This window comes from Carassius auratus, chromosome 38 (genome assembly GCF_003368295.1).
Source record: "Carassius auratus strain Wakin chromosome 38, ASM336829v1, whole genome shotgun sequence".
Taxonomy (NCBI): Eukaryota; Metazoa; Chordata; class Actinopteri; order Cypriniformes; family Cyprinidae; genus Carassius; species Carassius auratus.
The window spans coordinates 4583267-4607659 of record NC_039280.1 but is presented as its reverse complement, the minus strand read 5'-3'; the positions used below and the strand labels follow the sequence as shown (position 1 = coordinate 4607659).

At 37.3% G+C, this 24393-nt stretch overlaps 2 protein-coding genes across 5 annotated transcripts in view; one reads left to right on the top strand and one right to left on the bottom strand.

The window, feature by feature from the left end:
- Positions 1-1282, bottom strand: part of brf1a (BRF1 general transcription factor IIIB subunit a) — a 43843-nt gene extending 42561 nt beyond the window's left edge. The window contains exon 1 of the mRNA XM_026223556.1: positions 1048-1282. The gene's annotated coding sequence lies outside the window, so the exon portion shown is untranslated. The remainder of the gene's footprint in view (positions 1-1047) is intronic.
- A 2601-nt stretch (positions 1283-3883) lies between these two features.
- On the top strand, positions 3884-21559 carry LOC113056731 (immunoglobulin superfamily member 10-like). 4 transcript variants are annotated; one of them, XM_026223554.1, is made up of 6 exons: positions 3884-4128; positions 7133-7480; positions 16289-16636; positions 17152-17427; positions 18312-18459; positions 19930-21559. In XM_026223554.1, the coding sequence occupies exons 1-5, from the start codon at positions 4089-4091 to the stop codon at positions 18434-18436; spliced, it is 1137 nt and encodes a 378-aa protein (XP_026079339.1). In that variant the 5' UTR covers positions 3884-4088; the 3' UTR covers positions 18437-18459; positions 19930-21559. The 4 variants fall into 4 exon arrangements, with proteins under 4 accessions (XP_026079339.1, XP_026079340.1, XP_026079336.1 ...); XM_026223552.1 differs by having other exon boundaries at positions 3885-4128; positions 19925-21559; XM_026223555.1 differs by having other exon boundaries at positions 7181-7480; positions 18312-21559.
- Positions 21560-24393: the final 2834 nt, after the last annotated feature.

The window sequence follows — 24393 nt, the reverse complement described above, 5'->3', positions numbered from 1 at the left end:
AAAATAACTTGTGGAGCATTGATTGAAAGATTTTGGAAATTTGTCATATACATATTTTGACATTGTGGCTGAGAGGTTGCATGGGAACAATGTCCCAACAGATATGGATCCATTTCGAAATCCTGATTTTTACTAGTGTTTTTGACACTCTTTAAAAGTTGTGGCTATTTAGTAACACTTTAAATGTTGTCTTGGATAGATGACAGGTGATATATATCTTTTTTATGTTGTAAAATAAGAAGTGTATGTGGGCAGCCTGCCACTGTAAGAATGTGTTTTGCCAATGAACCAATGGAACTAAGCTACTTAAACGTTGGGCTGTTGTTATGCATGTTTACATTAATGGGATTCGTAATTTTTGACGATGAGTAATTTTCAGATCGTATCAAATCATTTAGCAGCATTAGAAGCGCTTTGGCTGGAAATGTTAACTTATAGCAACAGTAAAATTGGATTTTGGCTTGCAAACAGAGGTCACAAGTTAACACGGTCACAGTTCCTTGATTCAGCCCGTTTCACGATGTGACGCCGAGAGTCCTGTGTTGAACGCAGAGATCTGGAGCTGCTTATGTAAAGATCGATGGCTCGGTGGTTCGTGAGTGTCGTCTCGCGGCGCGTCGTCTTTTAGCGCGTGTTCGAAACCCGTGCCAACACAGATGTACTTTATTTTATTTTTTTGTTTATCCTACTTACTTCAGCCGCTACGGGCGATCATACATATAACTTGTTATCTCTGCAAGAATATCAAAATCATGCAATGAGCAAGTCTGCGTTTATTAGGCACTTAATATCACGTCAGTTTGTGCTTTCAGAATCGGCGAATCTGCTGCCGTCGTTCCAGCACATCTGCAGCGGAGACCTAAACAGGAAGTTGGTCACCAGATAACACGGTAACCAGTTAAACCGTAACACATGCAATCAGCAACGTGGCAATCGTCTACTTGACAGGCAAATCTGAATTCCCCAAAAATTGTTGAAAAACTGTACCGATATGTGCAGATGTCGACTAGTTTAATCATTGAGATTAAAGAGAAGTAGTAACGTTACCTCGAACAGTTAGAAGATAACCGAGCGCAGGCTTCGCCTGTCTGATCCAGAAAGCCCGTAAAAGGCCTTTCCGTTCCCGTCTGTCGATGCAACAACTGTGTTTTATTGCTTCTCAGTCGTTTTGCATACTATATCACTGGTTTATTCATCAAAAGCCTTGATATAGTTCTCTACATGACAAGCCGGTTAAAAACACAGCCACATGTTTCCAGTCAGCGTGCTAAACGGCTCATACCAATGTGAGTGCGGAGGGGGGGGGGAACAATTCCTCGCCTGCATTATAATATACAGTAAGAGATAATAACACAATATTATAAACGCTGCCGTCCTTTTTAAAACTAGCTGTAACGCAGAAATATGTTAATATAAATGAATACGACGCAAAAAGTTACAATAGAGTAGTAATTTATTACCAGTTTCCCCTGTGTGATGACAGGGGCGGAAACGCACTGGTCACTGACGTAACATGTAAACGTAGCTAGCAACTTTGTGTTCGATATACGTCAGCAAAATATCCATCATGTGCATGGTACAACACTAAAATGTATTATTTAAGACTATGGCTATGGAATCGGATGGATATATGAAGTTGTAATCAAAATTATTCAACCCCCAGGGACTGCAGTACTTCACAAATACAAACTTTGCTCATAACAATAAATATATATGTCTATAACACTTTACTGCAATATTAAAAGTGATAATGTCATTATATAATGTATATATTTTTGAGTTATAAGATTATTTAATAATACAGCTTTATCATAATTATTCAACCTCTATTTAACATTACTGTTGTTAGTTTCTTATTTTGTGAGGTGGAAAAGTACAATTAGCTCACCCATGTGCTAAAGTTTACTAGCAAATATGACAAGATAACAGAGCTCTCAGCTTAAGTGAAGAAATTGTTTTATTACTTTGGAAAGTCTAAAAAATAATGGCTAAATACCTAGAGACAGGTAGAGAAGGTGGGTAGCCTTGTTCCTTAGTTTAAAATGTATTGTACAAAAAAAAAAGAAAAAAAAAACATTTGATGGTGTTGAAAAAAAAAGCATAATATCATAAAATGTTTGATCACAGCAACTGAGGAATTAAGGACATTGTGAATTATTTGAAGTAACAGGCCATTTTGGCAAGAATTGTGATGCCTTTGGTGCAAACACTGCAGATGATGATCAATGGACTTTCCTGCTAGACAGTCATCTCAAAGTACACATCCAAATCTACTTCTGCTTGGTTCAGGGATCGGTCATAGAATCATCTTGAATGGTCTGTTAAGTCTCCAAATTTAGTTCTCATTGAAAATATGATGTTGAATTTGAAGACAACAGTGGCAATGTGAAAGTCAAAGATTATCAGTGATCTGAAAGCTTTTCAGGTGAGGAATGGGCCAAGATTGCAGTACAGAGATGCAGAAGTCAAGGATTTTGACTTTTGGGAGTTGAATAATTTTGAACATGAACGTTTAGAGCCAAACTTTATATTCTTATAATTACTCAGATGTGTATTGATAAACTTTCTCTGAAAGTGTTCAATTGTTTTCATAAAATTATGTATCTGCAGCAAAATGTATTGCAGGTCAAGGGTGCTGAATAATTTTAATTGCAATTGTTTGTGTATAGACTTATAATTATATATATTAAGGGTGTGACAAGACACTTATCCCACAAGAAGAGACATGAGACTGGGTTCATGGGGACGAGACAAGATTTTTAATCTACTTTTTTAATCCTCAATGATGACATAGTTACATGGGAAAATAGTTATTCAGCTGAAAAACACAAAATGCAAAAAATCTAGGAGCATTTTGAAATCAACTTGTGCTTTTTGTTGTTCATTGCTTAAGTCTTTTAAAAAAACATATTAATTTGAAGAAAAAAAAATGAAGGAGTAAGTATCTCAATTCATTAAAGACTTGTTTCACTATTGGAATTTCCTGAACAAATGATTCAATGACAAATACTTTTTTAAACGAGCAGTTGTCGCCACCTCCTGGAGGAAGAGCGTTGCAATACATACAGGTACAGGGTTAAGATACTTTCGTTTTTAACGCTACTAAAATAAGTGTTTATACCCAAACTATAAACTTTTATCCCAATACTTATGTTAATTAAATGTCTGTAACACAGAAATAATGATGTGTGGTTGAAAATACTTTTTGTGTTGCTCTTTCTGGATCAGCAGCAGCCTGAATGATTCATCGACAAAACGTGCTTCTCACGCGCCACTGACACTCGAGATGTCAAACAGTTGTAATCTTATTTTACTGTCTATGGTTGTAATAGACATAGCTGAATCGTTGTCTTTTATGAATTGAATTGCTTGTGTGTTTGCATTGACATAGAGATCTTTAGACGATGAACTGTCTCATCACTAAAATATATATATATAGTGTACTAAGATATAAAAGTGGGTCTTTGTCCACTTGCTGAGTGAAATGTATAGCATATGTACGATTTTATTACTTTTAACGTTATTTGTAATTTGACAAAATTGTCTACAAAATGAATTGCCTACATGTCAATCAGTGCAAAAGACAGATTTCCATGATTGTGTTTTACAGATGTCTTTATTCTACATTCTGAATTGTTGGAGTCTGAAGTCTCTGAGCAATAATTGTCAGTCAAGTAGCTATACGTCTCTTCATTATTTGCATAACATTTTATTTCTACAAAAGCTTAAGATTTCATTCTTATCAGAATTTCCGTTTAAGCTCGCCGTTGTACATGACGACTCTCAAGCATTCATCTACTTATTGAGCTCTTTGTACTTTTGATCAGGTGGGGCAACGTTTCTTTAAGGGAGTTGTTCTAACTTGAAAGGAATGAAGCGGTACGGGTACAAATAAACAGTCCGTGTTTACTTACGGAGCACACAGAAGCCACTTCTGAGCATGGCTTTTTTTTTCAAATCACGTAATTCATGAAGAATAAGATAAATCAAGATTAATGTATACATTTTATTTCTGACTGGCATGTGATGGTCAACGCTGCACTGAACTGCTTCGTTATTTAAACCATGTGTCTGAACTCCAAGCGACAATGCTTTGGCTCCTTTTGTGCATCGTGGATGTTCTTGTGGGTAAGACTTACATTTAATGAAAATACATTGAATGGCGTTATAATATACAGGTGCATCTCAATAAATTAGAATGTCGTGGAAAAAAATCATTTATTTCAGTAATTCATCTCAAATTGTGAAACTCGTGAACTGAATAAATGCAATGAAGCGTTGACTGAAGAAGTTTAAGGCTTTATAAGTGGTGGGCAAAGATTCATTTTTTAAAATCGGATTCAGATATCTTTATTAATCCCCAAAGGGGCAATTCAGTTCTACAGCCAACCCATCCAATAAGAGTTAAATTAGAATTATTAGCACACAATAATATAAGGGTTATACAGTTAAAAAGTGTACAAACGATCGTACCCTAACGCACATACAGCACAACACACAAATTCTCCTGCCAGTGACAGAACAAAGCAAAGGAATCCTAGTTATGAGTTCTCATTCAAGAATCTTGTAGCAGAGGGAAGGAATGAGTTTGCATAACGATTCGTTTTCCGTATTGGCACATAATACCGCTGACCTGACTGCATGAGCACAAATCCATACCTGAGCAAATTATCTGGTTGGCACAGTCTATCTGCTTTTGTGACCACTCTTTTTTTCCAGAGAGAACAGAGATCATTTAATTGGGTACCAGAAATTTTTGAGCATACTTTAACAATGTCGCTCAAATTCTTTTTGTTTTTAACAGCTAAACCATTAAACCAACCCAAGAAAGAAATAGTTAATAGACTCTCAATGAAATGTCTGATAGAATGTACATACAATTCTTTTACAAACCCCAAAGGAGTTCAGCTTCCTTAGTAGGCATATTCCTTGGTTTGCTCGCTTAATAATGCTATCAGCGTTCTCTCTGAAATTAAATTGAGTCAAATACTGTGCCCAAATACTTGTATGTTTGAACCACTTGAACACCCTCATTGTGTATTACACTCAGTTTTGGTTCCTCACTAACCTTCCTAAAATCTAATATCAATTCTTTTGTCTTTGACACATTTAAGTCAAGGAGACTGTCGTCGCACCATCTAGCAAACTCTTCAAGGGCACTAATCTAAATTAATCTCACAGTAATCTTGGAATTCATCTAAATTAATCTAGATTAAAATGGCTCATTTGAATTCTGCCGAAGGCATTCAGAATATGTGTTTTACCCAAAACAAATAATGACTAAAAGCAACGTTAAGTCTTTAAAAATGGGTTTCTCAAGACAGGTGGTGCATTGGGCCAGGGGCTCATCTCCTGTTTCCAAAATATGGCGTTATTTTATGGCATTATTTCCCTGTCAAATGTCGAGAACACATTATTGTAGCGCAAAAGTACATTAATATAATGCGCGAGGGCGAATCTCTCTGCTTCTCTCTGATTCTCTCTGGGGTTCAGGTCTGGGGAGTTTGCTGGTCAGTCAAGCACACCAACACCATGGTCATTTAACCAACTTTTGGTGCTTTTGACAGCGTTGACAGGTGCCAAAGCCTGCTGGAAAATGAAATCAGCATCTTGAAAAAGCTGGTCAGCAGAAGGAAGCATGAAGTGTTCCAAAATTTCTTGGTAAACTTGTGGAGTGACTTTGGTTTTCAAAAAACACAAATGGACCAACACCAGCAGATGACATTGCACCACAAATCATCATAGACTGTGGAAACTTAACACTGGGCTTCAAGCAACTTGAGCCATGAGAATCTCAACCCTACATCCAAGTTTTGATTTCATAAATAAAATACAATAATTGCTCTCCTCTGAAAATAGGACTTTGAACCACTGGGCAACAGTCCATTTCTTCTTCTGAATGTTCATGGCTTACCCTCCTTGTAAAGAGTATCAATGATTGTCTTCTGGACAACAGTCAGATCAGCAGACTTCTACATGATTGTGTAGCCTAGTGAACCAAACTGAGAGACCATTTTGAAGGCTCAGGAGGAAACCTTTGCAAGTGTTTTGAGTTAATTAGCTGATGGCATGTCACCATATTCTAATTTGTTGAGATCGTGAATTGGTGGGTTTTTGTTATATGAACCAAAATCATCACAATTAAAAGAACAAGTGACTTAAACTTCAGTCTTTGAGCATTCAATTGAATATATGAGTTTCACAATTTGAGTTGAATTACTGAAATAAATGAACTTTTCCACGACATTCTCATTTATTGAGATGCACCTGTACAACACTTGCATTGTGCCATACTTGAATGCCCTGGAAATCAAGCAGGAAACACTAACTCAAACAGTGAAAATGCAAAATACACTACAACCGTTGGATATTTTTTATTTTAAACATAATTAAAGAAATGTAAAAAAGTCAGAAATCAGATTTATTCAATGAATATTGTGATATTTCACGTTTTCTTTTTGTTTTCATAGTTTTAACATAATAATATAATTTTTTAGTTAAGGATTAATCAGAATATTTAATGGAAAGAAACCACAAAGAATTATAAATAAACACTTCTGATTCGATACAACCTTGGTGTTATACAGTGGCAAATATTTAACTTTAGAAGGTCTCTTAAACTTTAATTCAGCTTTTTTCCTTTACAACTTACAGTCATACTATAAAATTAAATTAGGATTTTATACAACATTATCAAGAAAGCACCTCAAATTCATGCCAGTGGTTGGTAAATCATTGTTGAAACAACACTGCTGAGAGATGCCATTATTCAAAATTATTATGACATAGAATTCTTAAATATTTTTTCAAGCAATATTTAAAGATGAAATACTATTTCATAATATTATAGATGTGTAACCAGTGAACAGTTACTTTTTGGGCTCTTAAAAGTGTTTTATTTTAGTTATTTCTTTAACATTAGCACAGGATTGTTTGGTACTGAAGGGCTTGTGATTGTGCAGATTTTTGTGGTACCACTAATGTCCAATGTTGGTGTTTTAATGGTACCAAAGTACAGTATGAAGAAAAAAACATTTCTTATGATATGATGACACCTTAGGAGTGAACATTTTTGGATTGCCCAGGGGTGTTTCTTCAAGCAACTCAAATCGTTCTCACTGTCTCTTTCCAGCCTCGTTTGAGGTGACTATCCCTAATAAACATCTGCTGGCAATTCAAGGTCGTCCAGCTGTACTGGGCTGTGAGTTCACACCGGATCCTGACCTCTCCAGTCTCGTTGTTACCTGGCAACGACTGGAAGATGCACAGGTTGTCCACAGTTACTATTATCAACAGGACCAATTGGACCGACAGAGTCCAGAATACCACACTCGGACCTCATTGTATGTTTCAGAGCTTCATAAAGGAAATGGCTCTCTAAGGATTGCAGCAGTTAGACCAAAAGATGCAGGCCAATACATGTGCATAGTGAGCAACACAAAGGGAACAGGAAAAGACTTGATGGAAGTGACCTATGAAGGTATGCACACTGGAGACGAACAATTTGTGATAGTCATGGACTGACTGTCACTCACAAAATCTGTTGAATAACCACACTGGGGAGCATTTCCCAAAACCATAGTTGCTAATTAAGTTAGCAACTTTGTTGGTTGCAATACAATTTCCCATTGCCAACCAAACAACCTTACAGGTTAGCAACTATGCTTTTGGGAAACACACCCCTGATCGGTGCAAATGCCCGCTGGTTAAATATATATTTAGATAAAATTTAGTAATTTGAACATCTGTAAGATAACCAAGATAACTAAGTGCAGGCTTCACCTGTCTGATCCAAAGAGCATGTAAAAAGTCTTTCAGTTATGCCTGCATTCGGCAACAGCGTCCTTGTCCTCGGTCCTATAGCCGTTGTAAGGTTTTTCATTTATTTAGGGGACGCTGTTGTCCTAATTGTAAAAAATTAAAGTAAATACACAAATAACATGTCGTTAACACAACATCGTCATGTTAATAAATAAAGCAATAATTTATTTTAGAAAACACAAAAGTTCAATAGCTTGGAAACCCTAGCTTTCCCTTTTGTGATGGATGTAGGGTTGCCACCTTCAATACAGAAAAATAAGGGACGTCTGGGGGGACACTGTCACGCTGTCAGTCTCTGTTTTCCTGGGTGTTCCCTAGTGAGCTCACTTCTCCTTAGGCACTTCACCATAGGCACTTTAATTCCTTTAGTCTGGTCCTGTTTTCACAGTAATTGCACTCCAATTAAATCGCACAGGTGCTGACAATCCTTTGTCATTAGTCTCCTTATATAAAGCTGTCCTTCTCTGTTGTTTGTATGGAGTCCTTACCGTCTGTGTACTATGTTCTTGTTTCCCGAGGCTTCCCCTTACCTTCTCGTTCCTCCGAGTTCCATTCCGTTTCATCCGGTTCCCTCTTTTGTTTGTTTTGTTTGTCTTCCTGGACTGTTTATTTTGTACTTACCCTTTTCGTTAATTAAACTTATCCTTGCTATTGGATCTTACCCTCTCCTTGTGTTTTCCCTAAACACACATAGTCACAGAAGGACTCCATCGCCAAGATCCAGCGGTATGTCTTTTCGTGTCTTTTCGTGTCCCCAACCAGCATGGTGGAGCGGAGGAATAAATATTTAAAGTTGACCTATTTCCACCAAGAGGGCAATGAAGTGGGTGCCATGGCACTGGTGTTTTGGTCCCTGGCAGAGGGCATGGTCTACAATGATGTGGCCCTTAAGGACTATTTTAACTCCGTCCCTGAGGACGTTCCCGAGCGGGCCACTGATGTCCAGGAATCAGGACTAGTTCCTGTTGATCCTCCTGAATCAAGTCAGATTCCTGTTGACCTTCCCGAGTCAAATCAGGTGCCCGTTGACTTTCCAGAGTTGAGTCAGTTTCTGGTTGACCCTCCAGAGTCGAGTCAGGTGTTCGTGGACCCTCCAGAGTCAGGGTTAGTCACCGTCGACCTTCCAGAGTCAGGGTTAGTTACCGTTGACCCTCCAGAGTCAGGGCTAGTTCCTGTTGACCTTCCTGAGTCGAGTCAGGTTCCAGTGAACTCTTCAGAGTCGAGTCAGGTTCCAGTGAACTCTTCAGAGTTGAGTCAGGTTCCAGTGAACTCTCCAGGGTCGAGTCAGGTTCCAGTGAACTCTTCAGAGTCGAGTCAGGTTCCAGTGAACTCTTCAGAGTCGAGTCAGGTTCCAGTGAACTCTTCAGAGTCGAGACAGGTTCCAGTGAACTCTTCAGAGTCGAGTCAGGTTCCAGTGAACTCTCCAGAGTCGAGTCAGGTTCCAGCGAACTCTCCAGGGTCGAGTCAGGTTCCAGCGAACTCTCCAGGGTCGAGTCAGGTTCCAGTGAACTCTTCAGAGTCGAGACAGGTTCCAGTGAACTCTTCAGAGTCGAGTCAGGTTCCAGTGAACTCTCCAGGGTCGAGTCAGGTTCCAGTGAACTCTCCAGGGTCGAGTCAGGTTCCAGCGAACTCTCCAGGGTCGAGTCAGGTTCCAGCAAACTTTCCAGAGTCGAGTCAGGTTCCAGCGAACTTTCAATAGCCTATTGAAGAATGCAATTTAAATTAGTTATTTATTTGCTTCACATAGGCACTATATTTTTATTATTAAATAAATCTCTCTTATCTCTTATTAAAATAATGCTTTGTCTGACTGTACACCTTAACCATAATAAACAAATCAGTAACATAGGGTTCATTAGTTAACTACATTATTTAACATTAACTAATAATGAACTGCACTTATACAGCAATTTTTCATCTTTGTTCATGTTAATTTCCACATTTAATAGTACCTTATTAAAATCTTGTTAATATTAGTTAATGCACTGTGAACTAACATAAATAAACAATTTACAGATTTATTTCTATTAACTAACATTAAAAAAGATTAATAAATACTTTAACAAATGTATTACTTATAAATGAACCTTATTGTAAAGTGTTACCAATAAATCATACCATAACATGATTCATTAACATTTTTAACATTATTTCAAATAGGCAGCCTATGAAATCTAATGTAATCAATCGGAAAATTATTAAGGTGATTAAAAAACGGTCATTACACTATCTGCCTCAGGAGATGATTGCGATATGGAGAACTGTGAGACAGTGTTTTGATCTCTAGTGTTGCGGGAATTTTGTTCTCCAGAGACATGCTGTCGCACATCTGACAAGCCACCGTGCGCAACAGAAAACACTCACCGACAAATTGTGCAATTGGCTTGATACTCATTTCCGCTGACACATTCCAGCCAAGTATTTGATTCCTCCCTATGGAGTCAATTTAACGCCGTATATATACGCAAAAAAAAAATAAAGTTTTGTAAAAGAGTGACCAGTGACTCTCCGTCGCACAGTGGAGAAATTACAGTATGGACAGGAGGAGAAGCTCACAGGCAATCTTTTACTGTCTATGAGGCTATCGGGGGGACTTGGAGGCATATAGTCAAGGGAGATAAATAATCAAAATACTTACCAAAATTTGCCCCTGTTCACGCTCGCCTTCTCTGGAAGATTCGGTGGGTGATTCAGAATTCTCTTGGCACAGCGATTAGAAGACTTACAGGTTGCTCACGTGACATCTACGTCATCAAGGTCAGTTTGAGTCTGTGCAGTACGCCCGACCTCCAGGAAGTGCCGTGCTTCTAATATACTTCATTTTTCTCTGTTGATGAGCAGACTTTCGACTGGATCGTTTCTTTTTATTCAGTAGCATTAAAACATTCATGTTTTCATTTGATTTATTTTATTAACAAATGTATATGTCTAGCAGCATTGGCTTAAGTTAAAGAAGTTGTTACCATGAACATCTGCTGTTTATTTCTCTCGATGTGCACAATTTTATAGCATTAAAATGTGTATTGTTTCATTTGCTTAACTGCAAGTGTTTGTTTAAAATCTCTTAACTTGTGGGAGGACGCCAGCGCACAGAAGCGTTATTTGCTCACATTAGTTCAGAGTTACTGCTAGTTTTAATATAAAATAATGCAATTCACTTCATAAACTATAACTTACATCATTAAAGAGGCCTAGACTCAAGTTTCATATCGATCGCAAATTCGTTTTTCATTTACATAACTACTGACATAAATTAATAAATGACTGTCATTGTAAGATAAAAATATTAATTTTATATAAGCCTATTCATTCTTGGAAACGTGATAATGTCATGGCCACGAGATTAATGAATAAACAAACCAGGGTGAAGAGAGCAACCTGAGATTATCAGACATTCATAAAATATTTTTTTAACCATCCCACAGTCCGTTGATTATCTCTTTTTATGTAATATATGTTCATATAAGGTTATTATTATTTTTATCATTACCGTATTTTTCTGACTATAAGTCGCACCTAAGTATAAGTCGTATCTGTCCAAATATATGTCATGACGAGTTAAAAAACATAAGTCGCACGGGACTATAAAAAGAACCAAGAGAAAACATTACCGTCTACAGCCACGAGAGGGCGCTCTATGTCTTCAGTGTAGACTACAGGAGCACCGAGCAGCATAGAGTGCCCTCTCGCGGCTGTAGACGGTAATTTTTTCTCTTGGTTCATGTCAAATTAATTTTTGATAAATAAGTCGCACCTGACTATAAGTCGCAGGACCAGCCAAACTATGAAAAAAAGTGTGACTTAATAGTCCGGAAAATACGGTATATATAATATATCCAAGTGGATGCTCCAAACTGCTGGTGGTTGAGGAGAGACCCCCACATGATTTCTATAGCACTTTGGGTGGACAACAATACACAATAAAGCACTATATAAATGCATCATTCATTTATTAATTCATTCATATAGGCTAACCATATAACCATATATAATTGATAATAATATTATATTAAATAGGGCTATATTTTTATATTTATTGTTATGCTTATTTTCCCCTTTCAATTCATGTATTGTTTACCTAATTAACATTCTGTGATAAATGAGTGTTTTCATTTACAAATGAAACTAGCGAATTATTCATTTATAATTCTACTATTTATTATTATAGGGTTAGGATATTTATATAGTTACTGTTAAATTCATCCTCTAAAATGCACTTCCAGTATAAATTCCTGTCACATAGCATAATCAAAGCTTTATTGGCATGTTGGGCTTTTGTAGGCTATTATTTAAAAAACTCTTCAGGGCTTTGTTTTCCTCTGAACTAATGTAAACAAAGAACGCTTCTGTGCGCTGGCGTCCTCCCTCAAGTTAAGAGATTTTAAACAAACACTTGCAGTTACCCAAATGAAACAATACACATTTTAATGTGTCCATTTCTTTTACTGTCTATGCCTGGATCGGTGAGATGTGGCTCAGGCTGATTATGTCACTTCCAGGGAGGCATGTTGTACACGCCCTCCGTCCCTTGACTCCACCCCCACGTCAAAACAGTGCCACAAAGAGACACGTGCAGAAAAGTGAAGCGCAAAGGAAAAATGGTATCGCAAGCTCAAACTAGACTGACACGCAAAATAAAAGCAGGGTTGCAAATAAATTAATAGATATGACCATGGAAAATATTACTTGGCATGGCCGCCGTGTTGATGGCCTCTTTTACTGCTACTCGGACTACTGCGCAGTGTTTAGACGTACCCCCTCTCATCCGTGTGTCTTAATTTGATTAATTAAAAATCTATTTCAACCATGGTAAACCGTTGCTGTATTGTGGTGTGTAACAGCGCAACATATAATCGCCATGGGGAAAATAAAATGAGAATGGATTAACTTTCCACCACTTTCCTGCTTGGAGGCGCGACCACAGAGACCATAACATCTGAATATTCATTTCTATAGCTTAAGTCAACATTGAAAATAAGGGAAATTTCCCTTTTCAAATCTTAAAAAGCCCAACATCACGCTAAGGTTGCTTTCAAGTAAGAAAAACGATGCTTTGAAAACATCTTTTCGCTGGAATGGCAAGGAGTAGCAACAGGACAACAGCACAGAGACTTGACAGGTCTGATGGAGAGGCTAACGGGATATTTTACAGGAAAATACTAAAATGGGAAGACAGCTGGAAAAGAGCTCAAATACGTGAGAACCCCGAAAAAACGGGAGGGTTGACAGCTACTAACTACACTTTTGAAACACAGTTAAAAGTCCATGTGCAGGGCCGGCGCTAGCCATTTGGGTGCCCTAAGCACCATTCTGCTATTCTATATAGAACTATATTAAACATTTTCACTACCATCAGTTGTCAGAGGCCCTACAGAGGCACACGCCTACATTTCCTAGCTGCAAAATCAGCTATCAGCAGTGTTGGGAATGTTACTTTAAAAAAGTAATTAGTTATAGTTACTCACTACTTGTTCCAAAAAGTAACTGAGTTAGTAACTGAATTACTCTATAATAAAAGTAACTTGTTACCAGGGAAAGTAACTATTTGCGTTACTGTAAAAAATACAAAAAAAAGTTGCTACGTCAGAGAATTTGTCCTTTTTTTTTTTTTTTTTTTTGGCAGTTTTCACAAGTCCGTTGAAATGAGTAGAACAGACAGACAGGTACATAACTTTCGATATTTATTGCACGTCAACAGACAGCAAGAGTTTTATCCTGCACTTCAAGTATTATCTTTGAAAGAAATCATCCCGCTGTCTCTTCTTTTTTCTTTTTTCCGCCCCCGACTCTTGGTGCCTTTTCGAGGCCATGTCTGAGGTCGGTGTCTGCCAAATTTGACATTGATTGAGCCATAATCGAACAGACCACTGGGAGGTGGGGAAGGGGGGGGCACCAGAGGGAGACTGGCACAGAGATTCACCTTTTTCTCGACTAATTTGGTCTAGGCCTATATTACTTTTTTATTGCTTTTGTATATTAACATGCTTTTAGAAATATTTTATTTGTTATTTATACTAGTAGCCTATTGTGATGATTTTTTTCACGACCCAGATTTTTTGGTGCCCCCCCAAGCACTTGGTGCCCTACGCGCAGTGCGTGATGTGCGTGTACAGAGCGCCGGCCCTGGTCGTCGGTACTCAACTATTTGTTGGGAATTTCATATGGATCCAAACCATTAATAGTGCCGATGTAGTCCACATACCGGTCTCTGGCATCCCTATTTAGGGTATCCCTATAAATCCCACAACCTTTTCGCGATTTTAACATCATTTTCTTTCTCCCAACTTTGCTTCTTCTCGTTCAACTTGCTGTATGTTTACATTCGCAAGGCTATCAACATGGCTGCCAAGTCCCAGAACGCAATGCGGTGCCCAAGCCCTATTTATGTTTTGCAATTCTTTTTTTTTTTTTGCAAAAAGCTAATTTATTCTCCTCGATACAAATTTTTGTTTGAAAACTTTATTTAACGAAAACAAAGTTTTTGCGAATATATACGGCGTTAAATTGACTCCATCCACTCTCGTCGGTACTTTTGCATCCGCTTTTGTTTCAGCGTTGGACGCGAAAGGGTATCTTGAGCAGCCTCCTCCAGTCTTTCAAATCGGCTCTCTGCCAAAAGACCCGCCCTCCTCTGATTCTGATTTGGTCCTGAACCTAAAACAAACCAATCAATCCAACGATGGCAGCGAGTATTACCCCATCAGGGGCAGAATAGGACGAGTCTTCACAGAATGCCGGTGGGATGATTTGCATTGGATGCTGCATTGAGGACAACTCCGAAAATACGGGACAAACCCTTTCCCTTATTGATTCAAAATTGAACGCGCTATTTTATTTTCAAATACGGGACGATTCCGTATTTTAAGTTACGGGTGGCGACCCTAGATGGATGGTCCGAAGCGCTCCGATCACACTGTAAACGTTTGCTACAAAAGTAACCATCGCATGCAGAAAAAAAAAACAAATAAATAAAAAAATTTATAAACTACTATATAAATTAATACTTCATTAATTCTTCAAAAATTATATCTCAATTAATATGTGTGTATAGACTTGAACAAAAGTATCTACTATAAATGAATGCATGTTAATCAAGGTAAATGTGCAAGTTTGCTTTACTGTGTTTTAGAGATGTATTTAATTTCTGAATTGGGTCTGAAATAGAGTCTGAAGTCTCTAATTTGGCTTATAATTGTCGGTCTCTTCATCATTCGCATAAATTTTTTTTTAAACTTAATTATGCTTAAGACTTAAGCTCAAGACTAATTTCCTGTTAATACTTGCCCTTGTAAATAGTGACTGACAATTCTAAAGCAATCTCTTCAAAAGATCTAGGTGGGGCAGCGTATCTTGCAGGTGTGGCTTACTTAACTTGAAAGGAATGGAAGCGGGACGCACAAGACACGAGTAGCCTACAGTTCTTGTTCACTTGCGGAGTACATAGATACTGTACGTGCCACGTTACTTTAGCTTCTGACCATGGCTTTATTACAGATCACGTAAATCGTAAAGAATAAGATTAGATAGGATTATGAATAGGCTACGTTTTATTTCTAACTGGCATGTGATGAACAACTCTGCACTGAACTGCTTCGTTATTTAAACCATGTGTCTGAACTCTGAGCGACAATGCTTTGGCTCCTTTTGTGCGTCGTGGATGTTCTTGTGGGTAAGACTTACATTTAATGAAAAGAAATCGGAAGGCATTATAATATAAAACTGTTTCAATGTGTCATACTTATAGGCAATGCATACCTTGGAAATCAAGGGTATCTACTCTAACTTTTTTATTCACATTTTTAGTTAAATATTTAATGTCTGGGTCTGGCATAATGATGAAGGGATGGTAAAAGTTTCTTTAACTAAGGGATTGTTTTTAAACTGTTAGTCTTGGGAGGTAAAAGTGAACTGAAATGAACTGAATCTTAAAATGTTTCATTGATTAAATTATGTCTTTCTTCTCTTGGGTCTGATGGAGTAAAATATTTTGGCAGAGCTTAATTGGAAATAAAAAGATGGTCGATCCTTTTTAAAAAAAAACTATATAACTACTGGGTTTGGCTTACTCGTATGTGTTCAATCCCTGCCCTAAAAATTACAGGGTAGATAAAGAATCTAAAGAAAGACTGCACTATATCTCAAATATTGACTGAATTTCTATATACTGTGTTTTATTAAATGGGTTCCATCCCTTGATTAATGTCCTACTGCAGCCAGTTATCTTTAGGACTCTTGCAAGCTTCAGATTAAGCTTTTTCTTTTTCTTTTTTTTTTACATCACAGCTCAGGATATTTACCATAGAAAATCTTAAGACTATGAACATTTATGCTGTACCATTGCTCTCCAATGTTTATGTTTTCATAAATTATGAAGGAAAATATAATTTCTTATTATATGATACATTAAAAATGTGTCCAGGGGTGTTTCTTCAGGTAACTCTAAATTGTCCTCACTGTCTCTTTCCAGCCTCATTTGAGGTGACTATCCCTAATAAACATCTGGTAGCAATCCGAGGTCGTTCAGCTGTACTGGGCTGTGAGTTCACACCTGATCCTGACCTCTCCAACTTGGTTATTACCTGGCAAAGACAGGAAGATGCACGGGTTGTCCACAGTTACTATTATCAACAGGACCAATTGGACCGACAGAGTCCAGAATACCACACTCGGACCTCATTGTATGTTTCAGAGCTTCATAAAGGAAATGGCTCTCTAAGGATTGCAGCAGTTAGACCAAAAGATGCAGGTTGGTACCTGTGCACAGTGAGCAACACAAAGGGAACAGGAAGAGCCTTGATGGAAGTGACCTATGGAGGTAAGCATATGATGAACACTGGAGAGAATATGTTGTACAAACTTTCCACTTTCCAGGAGCTCCCAGCTTAATTTTCAGTCACAAAAAATAAACGTGTGAAACAGTAGCTAGTTCAAGTCAGTACTTTTTGTTGAATCAGAAACAGTGCATTTTGACACAGATAAAGGTAATAGTAAACAAAAAGTCATTCATCTTCCTTTTTCATTTTATCTGTAAGTTTATTTTTATTTTAGGATTAAGTATTCTGACAAATTCCCAAAATGTGTGATTTTGATGTCTATGTATCATATTTCAGCTTTCTCACAGTCATGAAAAACCTCTTCATTTCAAAGACATTTTAAATTTTGATTTCCTGTGAACATAAAGTGTTCTAGTTATGCTTTACCGTAAAAAAAAAAACATTTAGACTTTAGGCCTACTTTATTGATCAATTAAAATGCCCATTACATAGATATATTTTTAATTTAAGATGTACATTTTAACACAGCACATCTAATTATGTTTGTCTTTCTCAGCTCTTTACTCTGAGCCCAGGTTAAGCATCCATGTAAACTCCTCTGCTTTGAAAGTGCAGTTTGAGACAGAAGGTTTTCCCAAACCTGAGGTGATCTGGCTGGGGGAACATGACCAGAACCTCAGCTATAACCTGGAGATCCACGGACAGACAGAAGATGGACTTTATTTCATAAAGACCATCTGTGAGGCCCAGAAGCCAGTGATTAATATCTCATTTACACTTAAAAATCCCCTCCTGAACCAGAACCTGCAGAGACCAGTGGTTCTCAGCTATGGTAAATACCTTTATTTACTGTGTGCAAACAGTGTGTGAGAAACTGGCAGTTAGAGGCATGTCATTCAATCCTATATGCATTTAAGGCATGTATGACTTGTTGCAAGTGATTTGTTGCCATAATTTAAAAAAAAAAAAGTAACAAAGAACTCCTTTGTCTGCTTTAGGCAAGATTTTAGACCTGTCCAACTGCAAATAATTCTTGAAAGATAAGACAATGATTCAGTTGATAGATTTTTTTCCTGTTATGAAACGCTGATGTGAGTAACACAGGTGGAAGCACATATTTGTACACTCCAAAAGGCAAATTATATTCATCTAAGTATTTAAGTATTAATGAGGCATGGGTGTTGGTAACACACGTTTAGGGTGTTATTTTATGGTGCAGTTTCATCTTCCCTACAGCACACTGAAACTGAGACTGTTCATTATATTGTTAGTTCATTTTGCCACACCCTTTTTTAAACAAGAATGTAATTACTAGCAACTGTTGACTGTAATTTTAGATGGTTTTGTCTGAATTATAGTGAAGACACTGTCATACATTTATACACAACAAAGGATGTGGGAGTTTGAGGTGAAAAAAATTCAAACTAGCCCCACCAGTATGTCAACAGGATCAGTGATGTTAATAGTTAAGCTTTGTTTAATGAGTAGTTAATAATTAAGCTTTCCGTTTATTCAAAAATATATTTGAGATAAACATAAAATATATCTTGTATATAGTATACAGAGTTTGAAAGCTCAAGACATTTCTGTAATAATAAGTTTTAATGATTTTGTGCAAGCGCTGTAGCTTTTTTACATGCTGTGGATTTAGATATGTACCTGTATTTAACTATTGATTTGACACACATTAAACCAAATAATCTTTTTCTGTTTCAGATGAGGACACCACAGACCATATGGTCATAGTACTTGCTGTCCTCTCAATGGTTTGCATTCTTCTGGTTATTGGCATCATATGGTTAGCAGTGCAGAAGCAGAACAAGCGGAGATCTACCCTGTGATGAACCGTGAGAATTAATGAATGGTGATGTAGCTGTTCCCAAAAGATCTGCATGCGTGCATGTTTTGACTTTTTGTGCTAAACATTACTGGCATTCATAAAATGCAAATAGAGCATAAGTTCATCAAACTCTTCTTGCGTTAACTGAAAATAATTGCAAAATATACTTATTTTACGCATGAATGGATTTTTTAAATAATTTACACATCAACGAATGTCAGAGACCGTTAAAGTAGGAGTCATATGGGTGTGTGCACCCAGTAATTTCTACATTTTTTGCAGCTTATTTATTAACTGACAGTTGCGCAGTTTTATAACATTGTTTTAAAAAATATAATAATATTTTATATGGAATTTATTTTAAATATAAAGTAAAAGTGACATGACATACAGCCAAGTATGGTGACCCATACTCCGAATTCATTCTCTGCTTTTAACCCATCCAAAGTGCACACACACACACAGCAGTGAACACACACACACCGTGAACACCCATATATCTTGTACATACCTTGACATAAGTAATACACTGAACATTTGCGTATGTTTAAGTTTGTAATAAATATCTTAAGCAGTGATAGAACTATGGAGACAATCAGGTAAATGCATGAATGAATGATGCATTTAAAGCGCTTTATTGTGTATTGCTGTACACCCAAAGTGCTTTACAATCATTACATATACAGTACATTTGGTCATTTTGCAGACGCTTTTATGCAAAGCAACTTACAAAGGAGGACAATCAAAATAAAAAAATAAATAAAAAAATGATATGCAAGTGCTACAACAAGTCTCCATTAGCTTAATGTAGTACACACAGCAAGTTTTATTATATAGTAAATAAAAAGAAAACAGATAGAATAGAAAAATAATAGAGCATGCTAGTGTTAGAGGCCTATTTTTGCTTTTAATAATTGTAAAAACAAATAAAATTGTTTGAATGCAACACGATTAGAGAAGCTAGTATTGACTTCAGTAAATCAGGCCACTACACAATAATTGTGAAACCATCAACAGCAAACTATCATGTACTGCAAATGTGTCTAACACACTATCACAACAGCCAAAAAATAAAAATAAAATATTGAATATAAGACTTAAGAGCCCAACTAATGGAAACACCAATCACCATTATGGTGACTTGAATTTAACAAACATTAGATTTAAACCCCTGTTAATTCTCAGCAACTTCTGTAGAACTCTAACAGAAATAAAGTCAGTCTGGTTAGTAATAAGTGAAGCTTGTAATGCTGTTTGTGGATTTGTTTAACCTTCCTCTGCTGTGATACTGAGAGATTTTCATCTAAGGCAGTGGCTGCAGTCAGTTGTTGTGTGTCTGTTCATCTCTTTTTTCCCTATTCTCTTCTTTCCTTCAGTGATTTTACTTGTTAACAAGCTTAGACATGCTGAGAGGACTCAGTTTTTGTGGCTCAATGTGATTTATTTCTTTGATCTTGGCTGACGTGGAATTGCTGTGGCTTGCTTTCAGCCCAGATTTGGCAAACAGGAGCAGTCTGCACAAGTGCCCTCATTCCATGCTACCTGTGGGCCAGATCATATTTCTACAGCTGCCAGATGTGGGCTGGAACTGGGACAAGAATATGTTTCTATCATCTGGGTACTGGGTCATTAGAACCCATGGGTGAGCACCCCCTAATGGCCTCAATAATACCTCTTCCAGCAGCAACATTTTTTTTTTGGTTTTCCAAGGAGGTCTCCCATCCAGAGACTGACCAGGCTTAATTCTGCTTATCTTGAGTGGGCAACCAGTCTTGTGCTGCTGGGTGATATGACTGTGGGGAAATTTAGGCATGCATACATTACAAATCCAGATCAAATATAATTTCACACAATTTAAGCATTGCACTCTGTCTGTAAACCTTTTTAGAAATAGGTGTTATCGTAATTCTCTGTTCTCTTGTTTCGCAATCAATATAGGGAGGGGACTGCCATATTGACAGCTTTGATGAATTGTATTTATAAGTAAAAAGGTTATGGTCTTTATTTTTCTCTTCAATGCAGCTCAGTGAAAACAATATTTGTAGGGAAAACTGACAAACAGGTATAGAATTTCATGAGGGTATTAGATTATTACCACATTTACATCCTGGTAGTTCACCTTAAAAAACTGATATTCTGTCATCAGGTATGCATCTACATGTCATTTCAATGTCATTTCAAACCTGCATGACGTACCGTCTTCTCTGAAACACAAAATATTTCAAGTTTTCAACTGTTTTGTCCACACAATGAAAGTTAATGCCATTCAAAACAACACTGGATACCCCTGACTTTCACTGTATGGGCCATATTTATTATTAAACTGGAATTGATTTAACACTATATTGATGTCAAGCTTGAAGCATGTTTCTTGAGGAGGGAAAACATTGAAGACCCTGCAGAGACATGTATGAAATTCATTCAATCTCAAATTCGTTCACACAGTGGTAGTGATGCATTTCACAAATATCAATTGTTTATTCAGTCCAGTCTGTAAAAACTAAGTGACCTAGGAAAAATGTGTTGTATGTTTTTGTTTTCTTTTATTTTTGTATTTTTTTTACTCTGCAGTCAAATCACTGACACATTGTAACTTGAATGATGGTGGTAACAAAACAAATCTGTACTAACAAGGTTTATGAATACTGCTAGATGCATGACTTGCTTCAAATGTCATTCAGAGTAACCTGAAGCTGGTGAAAATTACACACTACATTTAGAACAAATCACAACCCGGCATCCTTCTGTTAGCTTATGCATTAATATAACGTATTGTAGCAATAATTTGACATAGTTGTTTATTCATCAAATGTTAAATGACTATGATGTGTTAAATTACTATGTCCTTCAGTTTCATCTTTTTAAGATGGTCTTTGTCTTGGTTAAAAGTCAAGTAAACAAAAAAAACCTCCCATTTTATTTTGTTTGTTAACCTATGGCATTACATATTTTTGGTATATAATGTCACAGGTTATTGGTAGTGTGGCATAATGCTAAATAAACCAGTTAAAATATATATGTATTTTTATTTTCATTCTTTTCTTCTGAGGTGATGTGAAGAATGTTTTTCTCAGTGACATACAAAGGACTGTTATTCTTAAGATAATAAACATTACCTCATGCACCCACTGTGCCTGCAGCAAATTCTTCAGAATAGGAATTAATTCATAAACCCCTGAGATGTAATTTGTTCTGAAAGGTTTTAATATTACCACTCACCCCATTCTATAGTGTATACTTCTGTGAATGTAGTTTATAGTGAAAGAAGGGGTTTACAATAGCTGAGAAAGACCAGTCTCTGAAGGTTCTGTTTTCGGAGGTGGTTCTTTAGTGTATTGACCACTGGCTTCTCAGCCTTACATCTGCTCTTTATGTAAAAAAAAAAAAGCCCACTTTCTGTCTAGTAGCAGAGCTCCAGGCAATAGCTGAGGTGATCTGGTTGTGTTGGCCCAGCCAGATCACCTCAGGTTTTAGAAAACATTCTGTCTGAAAACGGAACTGTCACAGTTGAGTTCATATGAATGATGAACCTGGGCTTTGAATAAAGGGGCGGAAAAACACACATTCAGAGAGTGAGTTCAGTCTGAGGTAACTGAACTCACTCTTTGAATATGTGTGTGTGAAGCAAAGATGCACCAATAGCTTAGTCCATTTAAAAACCTCTCAAATTCTCCACAATTCTTTACTGAATGAGGTGTTTGTATTGAATAATGTATAACTCAGGGATTTGACTAAACAAATCTGCTGATAATCAAATAGCCTACATATATTTGAAGATATATACAGTATATAACCAGGTAACGTGTTGAAGTCGCCGTCAATTACATTTACATTTACCCTACCTTTAGTCATTTAGCAGACACTTTTATACGAAGCTACTTACAAATGAGGACAACAGCAGCAATAAAACCAACAAAAGAGCAATAATATGTAAGTGCTGTAACAAGTCAGTTAGTCACAGTAAACACAGTACACATAGCAAGGTGTAATTTATAATAATAAATAAAATGTAGATGGAACAGAAAAACAATAGAGAACACTAGTGTTGTAGGATTCTTTTTTTCCATAAAATGTAACTAGTCGATGTTCTTATTTTCTACAATATTTAATAATAACAAGAAGGCAAAACTTAGCCAATAATTTAATTCCAAAAGTAATGCTTTCCTTTTTGAAGAAAAAAGACACGTGGCTGCAGAGTAAATGATCGTTTTAATTTTGGGGTGAATTTATACCTTCAAGTTTTGGAGTAGTAAGAGCAGTCAAGGCAAGTCTCCTTTATTTATATATCACTTTTAACAATAAAGATAGTAACAAAGCAACTGAACAGCATTAAATAGAAAAATAGTGTGTCAATAATGCAAAAAGGCATTTCACCATTGAATTCAGTGATGTCATCATCCAGCTCAGTTCAGTTTAAATAGTATCTGTGCAATCTGAAATTGGTACAGAGAACCATGGGTTTTCACTGGTATTGGTACCGAATACTGAAAAGCATTTGGTCATACTGGACCCGACTCTGGTGGTCCCAGAGATTACTGAGCAGCCCGCTCTTCTTGTCTTGCCCATGATCCTGGCTCTACCTGCTCCACCCAGGCTCCTTGCTTTGCCAGGTCCAACCCGGGTCCTTGCCCTGCCAGCCCCACCTAAGCTCTCTGCTTTACTGGCCCCACTTAAAATTCTTGCCTTGTTGGCCCAGGAGCCTGCCTCAGAACCCATTCCAGTCCAGGAACCCTCAAAGTCCACTCGTAAATTCACTCCATTCCGGGACCCTTTAGAGTTCACTCAAGAGCCCGCTCTAGTCTGGGAGCATTCAGTGTTCATTTATGAATCCGCTGTAGGCCAGGAGCCTTGAGAGTCCATTCCATTCCATTTTTTTTTTTACTTTTAACTACTGCAATAAACATGATTCTTAACTGTATGAGTAATTACTGTGCAATTCCATTCCATCCATTCATTACAAATCCAAGCCAAACATCACTGCCTACATACCAACCGTTGCACTCTGTTTTAACACCTTTGACAAATAAGCGTCATACTTAGAGTATTCTAGAAATGTTAACTGTTGACTGATTAAGAGATTTTTCCTTGAGCCATCGGTGTTGACACAGCAACCACACAATACAATTATCTGTTCTCTAGGTGCTTATTCACTGGCAATAAACAAGGAAGGGACTGCAGTGATAACAGCATAGGCAACAGCTTTGATGAACTGAACTGTTGTTCATCAAGATAGCTAGTACACGGCCTAAGCATAACATATCATGAACTGCAAATAATATTTGTGTGTATTTAAGGGGGGGGGGTGAAATGCTATTTCATGCATACTGAGTTTTTTACACTGTTAAAGAGTTGGATTCCCATGCTAAACATGGACAAAGTTTAAAAAATTAAGTTGTACGTTTGAAGGAGTATTTTTGTTCCAAAAAAACCTGTTCCGGTTTGTCACAAGTTTCGGAAAGTTTTTTTCGAGTATGGCTCTGTGTGACGTTAGATGGAGCGGAATTTCCTTATATGGGTCCTAAGTGCGCGCTCTTCTGCTGGAAGAGCGCGCGCTCCCGTATAGCAGAGCACTGAGAGGCTGAGCACAGAGCATAGACAGTAAAAGAAATGGACACAGCGACCCCATTGGAACTCAATTGAGACAAATGAAGCCCAGTTTTAGCGTTTTTTAGCACTTCCGTTTCTGACGCGCAGACTCAAACGAAGCTTGACGACGTCAGCAACCTGTCTGCCAGATGTAAATCTTCTAAGTGGCTGTGCGTGCAAATTGTCATCGTTAATCTTGCAGAGACGGCGAGCTTGAGCGGGGAGTTCTTTGTCGTGAGTGAGCAGGAGTAAGTATTCTGATAAATTATTTTGTATAGTATTTTAAAATGTAACGCCAGTACGCCATATTAAGTTAATTGCCTGCGAGCTTCTCCACCTGTCTGTACGGTAATGCGACAGAGAGCCGAGTGG

Excerpts from the sequence above, each read along its gene's own strand:
- LOC113056731 (XM_026223554.1), top strand. The coding sequence starts at position 4,089 with ATGCTTTGGCTCCTTTTGTGCATCGTGGATGTTCTTGTGG. Across the intron at positions 16,637-17,151 it reads GATGGAAGTGACCTATGGAG|CTCTTTACTCTGAGCCCAGG; the intron begins GTAAGCATATGA and ends TGTCTTTCTCAG. Across the intron at positions 17,428-18,311 it reads ACCAGTGGTTCTCAGCTATG|ATGAGGACACCACAGACCAT; the intron begins GTAAATACCTTT and ends TTTCTGTTTCAG.